Below are 13,716 nucleotides of genomic sequence, written 5' to 3'. Positions count from 1 at the left end.
AAGAGACACGGGAAAAATGCTCTCCTCGCGAGAGCAATCGGTTTGTATAATAATTCTCGTTAATTGGATTTCAAAACTAGTCTCCGCTGTGTGCGGGGCGTTTCTCTCAATTGCGATCTTTAGACTCGCGTTTGCTCGCCACTCGTTCCCTCCCTTTGCGGTTTATTTCCGATTAACGCGCGCAAAGGCCGCGCGCGTTGCGCGCAAAATCGCGCGCGCACAAGGTAGAACTCTTTCACAAAGACCTTACGCGGCGCCGAGTACTAAGGCGATGCTGAGAAGTTATTCGTGTAATTTATATCTGGAGTGGCACTCCAGACGATAAACGTGGCGCGAGGTGGTGCGCCACGGGTGTTCTTCCGTTTCGTTTGCGCGTCTTCCAAGTTCTTGTTATGAGAACACGTATACGCGAAAAGAGTTTCGTGTACGTGCGTAAACGATTCATATTTATATTTTGACATATTTATATTTATATTCGATATATTTACATTTGCATACAATTCAATACAATTATAATTCGATATATTCGATATTTTTTTTTTTTTTTTTTTGCAATAAAATTGATCTTTTTCTCGTGTTAAGCAACATTATGTCGAAAAAAACCAAATTTATTTCATCAATTAATAATAATAAAATTTATTAATAATAATAAAATTAATTTTCCAGTGGAGAAAAAGAGAGAGATGGGGGGGGGGGTTGTTTTTGTACACGAGATGCGAACTGAATATAGCATAGATTTTTACAATTTTGAATTTAATTCGAATTACAATGTTGTATTAATTTACACGTTAAAAAAAAAAAAAAAGAAAAAAAAATAAATCGCCAGCGTTTGGCTCTTACCGACCCCTATTATTTCTCTCGCGCGGTCGAATATGTATGCCAAAGAGAACCGTGTACAACTTTAGGGTATATATTTGTTTGTGTGAAAAAAGAAAAAAATCGTCGCAAAAGCACTCGGTTAAGTAAAGGGGAAAAAATGGCGGGGTATTACCGTTGATATCTACTGATTTACCACTTTCGCGGTGGGTTCAATTTGTAATGCCTTCATTGAAAAGCAGGATATATTTCTCCTTCATGCGCACGGTACGTCGCGTAATCCGGCAATCTCGTAAATGTGGCGAGTGTTCTATCGACTTAATTGCTTCGCCCTCCTTAAATTCACGAGAACGGCTTGGGAACTTTGCCTGTCCGAGAACTCTGTCTCCTCTCGGTCGGAAGAGAGAGAGAGAGAGAGAGAGAGACAGGTCACGGGAGGCGGATTCTCCTCGTGTTTCGTTCTTTTTTTTTTTTTTTTTGTTTTTTTTGTTTCACGACCGTCCGCGTTTTACGTATCGTAACGACGACATTAGTATCGCGTGCAACAGCTCGTGCAGCTTTTAACGTGAAACTCGCGGCCGCTCGCGAAAAGCAGCAGCGAGCTGCTGCTGCTACTGACAAGATTTGCGAACGTGCACTTCGAAATATCAGAAACGTCAGAGATTAATGCAGATCGCGGGCATTACGCGATTTCGTATCGCGTTACTTTGCAATGTTGTTGAAACAAAAATTCATTCGATTTTATCCCGCGCGGATATTGTAAACTTGTCGTCGGAAACGTTTCGCGCAAATCCATCCGGTCATGATCAACAGACAAATGATGTTAACTGAAACCGTTGCGTTTGTATGCGCGCACACACACACACACGTATGCTGCGCATAAACGGCGGAGCAAAACGAGATGTTTATTAAACCTCTCGTTACTTTCGAGCATCGAGCTCGAACGCATAAGCGCGTAAAGAGCGCTCGAAATTGCGGAGTAAAAGCGCGCGGGGCGCGCTCACTGGATTAATAATGCTTTCCTCGATCGCAATCGCGCTTCCACGATTTATCGGACGCGCGTACCTGTGGGACGCGCGACATTTCCGACTCGCCGCTAATACATTGCGGACCATCATCGATAGAGTTTCTGATATCGCGAGCATTAAGTATTCAAAGAGGCGCGATTTTATTTTCGGTATCCGCGAACAATTGATCTATGGACTTCCCGTCGTTTTGCGTTGTTGCCATTCGCATCTCCCGCGTTGAATATTTCATTCCCGATGCATCGCGCGCGCATCGGGAAGTCAAAAGTTACAGCTTTTTCTTGCAACGGAGTCGCGAACTGAAAATATTCTATTTTTATGTGCCTTAACTTTTTATAAGACAATTACATATATATATGTATGTATATGTTATATGATAACTATATGAGTATTTTGATAAACAATTGATTAAATACAAAGACTTGCACGTGCGCTAAAAACTGATGAAAGTATAATATTTTCGCAAAAGGAAGAGAAATGATATGACGTATGTTTATTTTTATCGGAAAAAAAAAAACGATCGCAAAATACAGATTAATACAGATACTCCGCGGTGTAAAGTTCCATTAGGTTCCATTAGGTAACTAGTTAATTTATCTCTCTCACGATCCACGTTCCGCCGATCTCTTTGACATCCGAGAGAGCTCGGCAAACGAGCTCAAGTGCGTGAAACGTTCGTGCGAAAATCTCTTAGCGCGCGCTGAATTCGCGGATCATGTAAGCTCGCGTTGCGGAAAACAACCCGACCGATCCTCGAGTTCGAGATCCTATTGACTTATGGGGCTTCCGGTTTGTCGATCGGTTGTCGAGAGATAAAGCGACAAAGAGAGAGAGAGAGAGAGAGAGAGAGACGCGCGCGCGCGCGCACACATATACATTGTCTGTTCAATAAACAAACCCGGGTCGGTTTGATTTGCATTGCGCGGCAGTCACGCCGCCGCCGTCGCGGTGCGAATTTCAACGCGACGGCACCCGCTACTCAGTGGCCACCTGAGTAACGTGAGATACCTGCGCAATGACGCCGAAACCCTCCCTCCCTCCCTCCTCCCTTCTCCCGGATCCCGGGAACGCGTAATGCGCCCGAATAAGAGAGGAGGGCTTTAAGGGACACATTCCTGCCGCGTCTGAATCGCGCGGCGTGTTGCGTTGCTCGCGTCGCGCCGCTCGCGATTCAACGTCGAGCACGCTGCCATCGAATGACAGTCTCTGATGTCAAAGCATACCCGAACCCTCCGTCTGTATACATACAATGTGATCAACCCTCCCCTGTCTCCGACATTCCCACCCTTTCCCCTCCCCCCGTTGCGCGCACGCGCTGTCTCTCCTTCCGAGAGCCGCGCAATTCGAGCGGCAAATGCAATATTGTGGCCTCGCCGCCGAGACACTCGAGATAAAATGGCATGCTTTCGCGTGATTTCGCTCTCTCTCTCTCCTTTTTTTTCTCCCGTTGATTTTCAAAGGCTGGTTTTTTTTTTTCTACCTACCTCGAGGCTCTTCTCTTTTCTACGTGAATGCGCGTATCGGGAGTCGATTCACTTGATAATTTTTAATTAGACACTCTCGGAAGAGAGCGGCACGCGTGTCATTTCGGTTTCTACACCGCACTTTGCGATCGAGCGCGTATTATTCGGTGCGCGTCACGTGTGCGCGTGCGCGCAATTAAAAGTTTAACGATATCGGAAAAAATCGCGTATAAAATTTATGTATTTGCTAGATTTTTGTTTATCGCAAAACGCGGCGCACATCTCATTTAACACATGTTTCATTTCTATGGGATTGTTTTTTCGGCGATTGAAAATTGAAATTGCGGTAGTGTTTGCCAAATACAATACACGGTCTCTCTCTCTCTCTCTCTCTCTCTCTCTCTCTCTCTCTCTCTTGTTGCGCAACACTGCGCTTTAATTGTAGACAAGCATCGATGTCATTTTTGTTAATAATCGGCAACCGGACGCGTTTTTCTCTTCTTTCGCGTGTGCGACACTCGTCGGGGAACAATTTTTTGTTTTTTTTTTCTTTTTGGTTTTTTTGTATTTCATTCGCTCGTCTCGTGAGTGGAGTTGTTCGCATTATAGTCGATGAAACAAATCGCGAAAACGAGATGCCCTTGTGCGTCGCGCGGCTCTCAAGCGTTGGCGGCGCGACATCCTCTCTCTCTCTCTCTCTGTCGCGCCGACCGGAATGATCAGAAAGTGGATGCAGACGAACGCCCGCGCAGCAACACGTCCGGCCTATGAAATCGGAGCGGAACTCTTGCGAGCTCGAACGAATGTTTATTTGAAATAGGATATAGCCGCGAAACGCGCGATTGCGCGTTCCTGATTTCGAAACCCGAACGGGGGGATCGAGCCGAGTATCAAGCGCGAAACATGCGCGACTAACGAAAAATTTTGTGCGCCCCTCTGTTTGCGGTCCGAGCGTATCGGCCGGAACAAATCAACAATTGGCTTTGTGCGACACGAGAAGAGTCGATAAGTGCGCGGAAATCAAGAACCGAAAATCCAATAATGACGACAATACAAACATGTTGTTGAAAAATATATTTGACGCGCTTAAAACGCTTTTTCTAATTCTAGTTTTAAGTGAAAACAATAATTTTAGTTTATTTTTTTTCAGTTTACATCGCACGCGGTCACAAAGAAACAAGAAAAAAAAATACAAAGATACGTCTGAAACAAAATTGTTTCGAAAACGTTTATTCGAATCGCTTGTACACGTTGCTTTTTTGCTAATATAAGAACGCAAAAGTTGTTTAAACGCGTTTATTCGTTCGCAATACAATTTTATCGCATCAAAATCGTTTGCTTGCGCAAAATCTAATTTCGCGAGTAATGCGTGTCAAGGAGAGACGAAGAGAGAGCAAAACGAGAACTGTCGACGTTTGTGCCAGCGGAGAGACGCCATCCGACCTACAACCTCTTATCTTGCAACTCTACCCTCAGCCTCTCTCTCTCTCTCTCTCTCTCTCTCTTAGTGCCAACTGCTTTACCACCTTTGAAATCTTATCCGTTGTTACGTGTACGATCTTCTCAGAATTTATATTAAACAACCAAGACTCTCTCTCTCTTTCTCTCTCTCTCTCTCTCTCCTCGATATTGGTTTGTTCGCGCGTCTTAAAGGGGGAAGATAGATTTTCTCAGCGAAATCTTGCGTTTGGAAGGAACTCGATGCGAAAATATCTCATCTTTACACAACTCTTTACGAACGTGACTCGCTTGTATGCGACAATCGATCCGAGATATACGAGAGATAGTCAGTCTTCTTCTGTTTTTTTTTTTTATTGAGAAATTAAAGTTCGATCGATTAAAGCCGAGTTGCGAATTCGTCGTCAGAGTTGCGTTGGAAAAAAAATGATAGATTTAAATTAAATTTGATCCATTATTTCAATTATTATGAAATTTATTATCTCTCAATTTAATTTACAAGTCTATTAATCTCGCAATTATACATTTTTTTATTTGCGCTTTTCTTCCTATACAATAGTCTCGATGATGTTTTTTTTTCTATGTTGCAGTTTGTTCCTCGAACCAGTCCCAATGCAGGAACGGCCAGTGCATCGACAGTAGCAAATATTGCGATGGCGTGCAAGATTGCCACGACGGATCCGATGAGTACAATTGCCGTGAGTATTGTTACCGCGACCGAGAGAACGCGATTCTTTCGTGTTCGCTCATTTATATATATTTGCATGCGCATGCGGATTGTTAATTGTCGCGACGGCGCGGCCGTCACTCGCAGATTGACGCGCGCGCCGTTCGGATGGGAGAACTTACAAAAGCGCATCCGTCTTTTTTTTGTTTTTTTTTCTACCAACTCTTTTCTCCGCAAATATCATTTTGTTCTAATTAAACGTTGCATGCACTCTCGTACATTTTGAAACGTTAATTTCCTTCTTGCATGAAATCGCAAACGCATTGCGAGAGTTTTCACGTTATTCCCCAAAAAAATTGGGGAGAGGCGACTGCACGGAACGATCGAAAGATCCGAGTTTCGACTTCTGGCCAAGGTGTTCTTTTTCGCGTTTCAAATGTTTTATATTCCCGCGGAGGAATAAATTGATTATTTTGTGACGCAAATCAAGCAATCCCGGTTGAGATTGAATTCAATTGAAATGATTTATGTAAATAATATAATAATTTACACGTTTAAAATTAAAAAAAAAAAAAAATCATCTCGCACACAAACACTCGGCACATTGGCTCACACGACCGATCTAATTTTCGCTGATTTGACACTATGCAAGCTGAAATTTGTTGTAACTCTTAAAAAATATTGCCTCCGTCTCTATTAACTTGCAACAAAGACGGATTAATCGGATCAAAAATTGCACTTCTTGAAAACTTTTTTTTCTCGTAGAGAAAGAAACCGAAAAGAAAAGTGCGTTTTCACGTGACACCTGGTAGATATCGCGCGGCTGATTCGCGACCAGGAAATATATATATATATATATATAAGTTTGATAATAAGATCATTCTCGCACGTACGGATCGTCGCCTACATGCCGATAAAAAAAAAGTATCTTCGCGCTGAATCGTCACTAATACTACGGTGCGCGGCACCCTCGGCACGCAGCATTATTTATCGCCAGAGCTAACGCTTGCACGTCATGGGTCTGCATGCGCCGGAACTAATCGCGTCGCGGGTCTCCGACGTATTACGATGAGCTCAATAATTATAATAGCTGTGACAATAACAGTGGCGTGTGCTCGGGGGGGGGGGAAGGAGGGGGAGGGAAAAAGTAGTGTGGTCGCGATGGCGTTCTTCGGCCTCGCGTTTGTTTAAGGCCGTTGCACCCTCGCGTTGCATCGACGGCATTCCGTCGTTTTTTTTTTCTTTGTCCAACCGGCCCCTAGACAGTACTCACCCTCCGTCTTTTCCGCACATCGCATCGGCTCATTATTTCCGTCGCTTTTTGCGAAGACACGCGTTTGACCGTGCGCATCGCATAACCACGAGACGGTCGTGTCTCTTTACGGCCCAATTTTGTTTTTTTTTTCAAAAACTCGCGAAGAGAGGAGAACAAGAGCGAGAGTTTTGCGATCACACAAAGATCGCTAAGTCGCGACACACACGAAAATAAATCGATAAAAAAAAAAAAATGTCGATCGTTATTCGCGGAGCGCGTTGCGCTTCGCTTCGCGAAAAGCGCGCAACGGTGATCCGGAATGTCAAAAATTAAACTGATTAAATTTGCTTTGTATTTGGCTTTTTGTTTTTTTTTTTTTTTTTTGTTTTAAACTTGTATAAAATTGATTGAGCGCGACCGCTTCGCGCATTCGTAACGCGCACTCCTGAGGAAGAGAACGCACATTACACATCTGCATGTGTAATTTCATCCCGCGAGGGATGATTATTGCAAGAAAAAAACAAGAGTAACGACTCGGACTTGTTTTGTTTCACCTTGTCCAAATATTTGCGTTGCAATCGCAATTTTACGCGGTGCCGGGTTTATTATGTAGCGGAAATAACCGTAATGAAGAACAACGCGCGCCTCAATGACGCACGCGTTTGTATTTACGTGATTATGCAACATTTACGCGCGCATATATGTACGGGAATATAATGACAGTAACGAGGAGACGCGATTGCGCTCGCGATTGCGTCAACAGAATCGACCGCTGTGATTCTTAATTCATTGATGCCTCGTTCGAATCATCTCATTAGAAGCGTTAATGATCGTCGAGGATCGCGAGGGAGAGCGATTAAAAAAATACACACAAAAAGAAGCGGAGAAGGGCGGAATATCTCGCCCGCTCTCTCTCTCTCTCTCTCTCTCTCTTTTTCTCTCTCACGTCCTCCTCTTCTCTCCCGTCTCTCAAATCCGTCGGACGGCCCGCTGTCGAACGAGATTTACTCGCGTTTATTAATCCGCCCTAATAACCGGCCGCAATTTTAATCCGACGTTAATCTTCACGGGCCGTTGCGGTCGGAACGTCCGGCCCTATCGTCACGCTCTCGGCGCCCTCCCCCCCCCGGAATTTCGCATTTTCACCGCTTTAATCCAATTTTGATTCGTGACAGGGGCGCGTAGCGTCCGACGAACTTCTCCGCGGAAAATCGGCGCCCGTCGCGAAATCGCGACAGAGCGAGTCATCAAGCTAAATCTCCCGGCGATGAAATTTACGTTTTGTTTCTGTCCGATCCCGAGATGTTGGGATTCGCGTCACGAAGTCTCAAAAACAAACGTTTCGAATAGGAAAACGTAGTATAGTTTATCTGTCTCGTATTTGAAAGTTTTAATGGCGGAAATCTCCGTCAAAGCGGACCTTAAGTCGCCGCGACACATTCGCCGCCCGGGGAGAAATATATCGCGCGCGTACACACACACACACACATTTACGTTTAATATAAAATATATATATATATCGTAATTGGTTCCGATTAAATACGGGAAATTAGTTGGAAAATTAAGTTTCGCAGTTGAACCGTTAATATCTCGAATGCATATTCGCGTATCGTTCGATGGATCGTTTCGGACTATCCGGATATATTCGCGCGTATCGCCGCGAGCACATCGGGGGCTCGTGAGCGGATTATTGAACTCGCGGCTCGTTTGCAATTCAATCGTCAAATGGGCGAGGCTTCGGGGCAGGCCTTGAACCTAAGATGATGTCATAAATAGCAGAATCTCTCAGCGCCCGGTTATTTTATCAGGCGACTCACGACTTTGCGTGCGCCGCGTCTCGCTCCCCTCGCTCCCCGCGGGGCGCTGTTTTAAATTCGTCATTTGAATTTGTTTAGACGAATGAAGAGAAGAAAAAAAATCGGTTTTCGTGATGACCGCATTGCAACACACGGAGAAAGAGAGAGAGAGAGAGAGAGAGCGCACGGTTGAACGTCGCATGAAGCGATTAATCTTCTACACAATGAATCACTCGAATTCTTTCGCCGCTTTAAATCCGTGTAACAAATGAATTCTTTATAATCGGTGGCTGCTGTTACTCGATTCAACACAATTAAGCGAGCGCTGAAACTTTCGTAATTCCACACCGTCGCATTTATTCGATGGCGCGGTGAGAATTATTTATTTCATATCGCGGTTTATAGAAACGCGCTACATACAGAGCAAAAAACGTTTTTTTTTTTTTTTTTTTTTTTTTTTTTTTTTTTTTTTTTTTTTTGTTTTTTTCTGGTTTTGGATTTTATATCGANGGTGAGAATTATTTATTTCATATCGCGGTTTATAGATATTCGTCATATACATAGCAAAAAACTTTTATTTATTTTTTTTTTTTTTTTTTTTTTTTTTTCAATTTGTTTTGTTTTTTTCTGGTTTTGGATTTTATATCGATTTGCTCTTGAAGCAGTTAATTTTTCGCGATTAATTGTTTCTCACACTTCTCGTTCTCGCGTGAGATCGCCTTGAAACAAAAAATAATTTCAACGGGCGAAAAGTCGCGAGCGCGATCGCGTGACAAGTATCACAAGATAGCGTCAGATGTGTGTCGTATTTTCTTTTTTACATATGTAGCAAATGCTGAAACACTTTTCTTTCTTTCTCTCTCTCTCTCTCTATCTCTTTGTCTCTCTTTCGCTTTCACTTGCAAAACGCGACTTTTCTCTTTCTTGATTTTAATCACTGTTTTTTTCATGCGACTTTTCATGAGACTCTCATGAGCGTCTGCGTCCACACACGCGTGTGTGTTTCAACGTGCAATAACAATCATCGAAATGTGGCTAAATGTGAAAAGCAGCTGTTGGTCGTCGCACGTCCCTTCATTCAAGGTTTCCCTCGGGCTCTCTCTCTCTCTCTCTCTCTCTCGTTGTTAATTAATCGTCGCCGGAAATTAGAGTACGACGCGAACGTACGATTGACCGTACGTTAACTCTCTCTCTCCTTCATTTATAATCTCTTTCGTGAAATTTTCTCAAATGCGTGCTAATTAATGGCCCAAGCACTTGGGAGCGCTTAACGCGTTTCTCTCGGCCACTAATTAATTCTTCAAGAGCTTCTTTCATACTGTCTCACGTCATCTCGCCACGATTCTGTGTTGGACATGTGTCGTCCGGTTCGGGATTGAGAATGAGAGTCAGGTCTGTTTTCCTTGACTTTTGACGCGCGTTTTTAACAAACATATTTGAAGAGGAGAATAAAATAAATGTCACGAGAAAAATGATAAAATACGAAGTATAGAAAAAAATTAGAGTAAGACAGAGATCTGATTTGAGGAGAGTTTATTCATTGAACGAACAGGATCGTGTAAAAAAAAAACGCATTCGAGATGCGCGATAGCCTTTTTTGGGGGAAAAAAAAAACATGTTACTAATATCGTTCAGTCTTTTACATGTGCAGTTTGGTACACAAACTCCACAACAGTATGTTTCCTACCTAGAAGAAGCGTGTGCAAATAATCACAATCGAGATTCTCTCGATATTGTTGTTACACTTTTTATCTCGACGCTGATTGGACGTATCTCGGATGTGTTTCTCGATTCATATCGTACGAATCACCATCGTATGCGAAATTCATGCGATTGAGAAGTTGGGAGATTTTCATGGAGCAATATCTCGAGAACGACCGAACCGATCAATTTCGTTTTTTTAGTCTCAATCGCTTCGAAACAAAACACTAACAAACAAAAAATATTCTTGCAATTTTTTTATTTGTGCTTCTGATTTGGAGATATGCGACGATGCAGTTTTGAAGTGAGAAATTCACGTTTTCTCAAAAACGTTATTATTATTATCGTCGTCGTGTGACCAAAATGTGCGCGTGTTCGTATGTTTGCTAACAGATGACATGTACGAACGCGTTGAAAAAAGAAAAAAGAAAAAAGAAAGAAAGACAGGAAGTGTGAGTTAGAGAAGAAAAGAGAGTTTTACATACTTATCTTTAATTGCCACAAATAATCCAATCAGCGTCGTATTAAAAGTGTACAAGTACTTCTCTCACGTGACAGGGAGGAGTGAAAAAACAACACGTACCTAAAGTCACGTGACTTTACTTCAGTCATGTGTCTTTAAAAACGTGACTAAAGTAAAGTCACGTGATAGGGAGAAGTGGAAGAACAACACGTGAGTAAAGTCACGTGACTTTGCTTTTGTCACGTTTTTAAAGACACGTAACTAAAGTACAGTCACGTGACTTTAGTCACGTTTTGTTTTTTCACTTCTCTCTGTCACGTGACTTTACTTTAGTCACGTTTTTAAAGACACGCATGTTGTTTTTTCAATCCTCCCTCTCACTATTGTTCAAGTTTGATTTTCACGCGTTATGTCTGACATCTCTCATATTGTATTATATGGTTTGTAATATATACTAGCTGTCATCTCACGCGGTGACAGGTTGGGTTCACTGACGCAACACGTTAAAATAAAAATAACAATAGCGTGCGCGTAGCGCGCGCCTGTGTTGTGCTAGTTTTGTTCAAATGGTAGCATTATTTTAAAGTACAAGTAATATAACATTTGTCAGATATATTACTTTTTCTTCTAAGAACATACGTGCAGAAGTGCGATTTGATATATTCGCAAAGTGAAGTAGTTTTACCAAGTACGAAACAACACGGGTGGGTCACATAAAACGCAAATAAATATTATTTGAAAATAAATAATATTTCATCAATAAAATAATAAAAAATATTTCATCAAATAAACAATATTTTATCTTTATTTTGAATGTATGCGATAAATCACGAGAAATAGAACATTTACCGAGAATATACCGAGAGAGTTCAGCGAATAAACTCCTTGAAAATTTCATCTCTGTATATTTTGCTTCTTACTTGTGTTCACACGAGAGAATCCTCTCTAATTCAATTAGAGAGGAGTCGCGATTTCATTCATAAATAAATTCCATTGTTTTCGTGTAATTCTCGTTCTCGAACATCTCAGCCAGGAATGTTTTAATTAACTGTGGTCGCGACGCGCGAATCGCGACGCGCGAATCATTACGCTTACTTCATCTTTTATGTCTCTGTGTTCGTTCGGCAAGTTTATATACTACATCTAATCTTGTTGGTGCCAGTAAAAACGTTTCTCAGCTGTGTCTGTCTGTACGTGTCATCTTGTCGAATTGACCCGCGTCAGTGTCGGGTGTCATTGCGCGCCGTTTCCCGACGGCGTAAATCTTGCTCCTAAGATTAGCCTGAGTGCAATTCTTACAGCCTGCAGGGAAGACCAGTTTGAATGCTCGCCTGGTTTTTGCGTGTCCCTATCACGACGCTGTGACGGATACACGGACTGTATTGGTGGAATGGACGAACAAAACTGTCACAACATGAGTACGAATTGCCCGCTATTTTATCACGTCGTCAACTAGCTTGCGAAACGCGCGCGCGCGCGCGCGCGAGCCCGCACAAAGTATGCAAATCAACTGCTTCTGAGTCGGGAATATGACAAAGTCGCGCGCGATTTTGCATTTCAACAACGAGACCGAGCATTCGTTTGACTCGTTAAAAACCGTTAAAGAAATCGACGCACATTTTTCTGTCTGCGCTTATTGAAGTTTCTTATATCACAAAGATCGAACACACACACACACACACGGTTTCAATTCCAGATATCAGTATAGCTACGGAAACGCGAGATAATAATCGAGTTTGAGAATTTTATCACATTTCTTTTTGTATTTCTTTGTTTTTGTTTTTCATGAAACTCGCATAAAATTTGCGCTTAATTGTTTTTATTCACTCGACTGAAAATTTTTTGAGAACGTCGTTTGCCCACGTGTTCCCGCACGTTTTGCATGTCTCTCCGCGTAGAGCAGTTCACACTCCAACGTTTTGCAACACACGCACACACACACACACAAACGCGCGCGCGCGCGCGCGCATTTCGAGAGGTAGGTATGAATTCTAATTGCATCTTTGGATACGGTGGAAGGAATATGCGAATTTGAACGGCGCCTTGCACTACAGCATGGAGAGTTTGAGCTCCCGCATTTTTAACTCATTAGGAAGTAGCGCATGAGATAATTTCTACACACGACGCTGGTTACATCACAAAGTTACGTTGAAACTCGCGCGCGAACAGGTATTCGCACTTGCAGCTAACGCGACGACGATTCTTGCACTTAATTATTCGTGGATATGATGACGGCTTACATGGTCGCAGATTTGCTCTCGCAAAACAGTCTCGCAAATAAGTTAACAAACGCGCGCGCGCGCGCGCGAAACGACATGGAGTCGCTGTTATGTCCGGAATGATATCGCGCGAATTAAAAATTTATCCCAACGGAAAATAACTCACAATCGAGAAAACATTCTCTCTCTGCATTACGACGTAATGGCGCCACACTGGTGTATAGTAGCTTTCAATTGATTTCGAAATATGTCGGACGCAAAATCGAAACGCGCGTGCTACAAAAAATCGAGTTCTCCACCGTGCGTCGCGCTCGAATGCGCAGAACTCGATAGGAATTTGTAAATAGAATTTAGTTTTTTTTATCAAATGGCAAAATTCTTCCATGAATATACGTGATACGTATTAATAGAACTATCGCGCGATAGTTAGAAAAGTATAAAATCGGGCTTCATCGGTTTTTTTTTTTTTTTTTTTCGTTATTTTTGGCGACACATTTTTCGCATATCACATTTCTGCGATGGAATGAATACCCCCGAAGTCATCAACACAAATGTCAAGCAGACGCGAGTAACGTGATATAACGGCCTATATTTACCGTAGGTCAAGTGGACTTCTCCAAACAGTTGCTGTTTTTAATTAACTAAAGCAGCCTGTCGAATATTTTTGCACAACGCGACAGGGTGATAACTGCACAATTGATTATTGATATCGCGTAAATCGAATATACTTCGACGACCGGTTCAAAATTGCGACAATAATAAAAAAAAAAAAAAAAAAAAAAAAAAAAAAAAAACCCAAAAACAAAAAACCAAAAAAAAAAAAAGCACGAACCGATACCTCTTCTGTTATCGT

General features: G+C 42.4%; 1 protein-coding gene across 22 annotated transcripts in view; it reads left to right on the top strand.

The window, feature by feature from the left end:
• The window catches only part of LOC109855259 (basement membrane-specific heparan sulfate proteoglycan core protein), a 170,672-nt gene that overhangs the window by 111,715 nt on the left and 45,241 nt on the right, over nt 1-13,716 (top strand). For 20 of the 22 annotated variants that reach the window (XM_020429298.1, XM_020429306.1, XM_020429305.1 and 17 more), the window contains 2 exons: nt 5,353-5,460; nt 11,946-12,062. In XM_020429298.1, the coding sequence (XP_020284887.1) occupies nt 5,353-5,460; nt 11,946-12,062 (225 nt within the window). The remainder of the gene's footprint in view (nt 1-5,352; nt 5,461-11,945; nt 12,063-13,716) is intronic. The other 2 variants (XM_020429294.1, XM_020429289.1) reach the window with 1 other exon arrangement.

This window comes from Pseudomyrmex gracilis, unplaced genomic scaffold, assembly GCF_002006095.1.
Source record: "Pseudomyrmex gracilis isolate BER0280 unplaced genomic scaffold, ASM200609v1 scaffold_85, whole genome shotgun sequence".
Taxonomy (NCBI): Eukaryota; Metazoa; Arthropoda; class Insecta; order Hymenoptera; family Formicidae; genus Pseudomyrmex; species Pseudomyrmex gracilis.
Note: the sequence above shows the minus strand (reverse complement) of the source record. Positions and strands in the feature narration are given on the sequence as shown.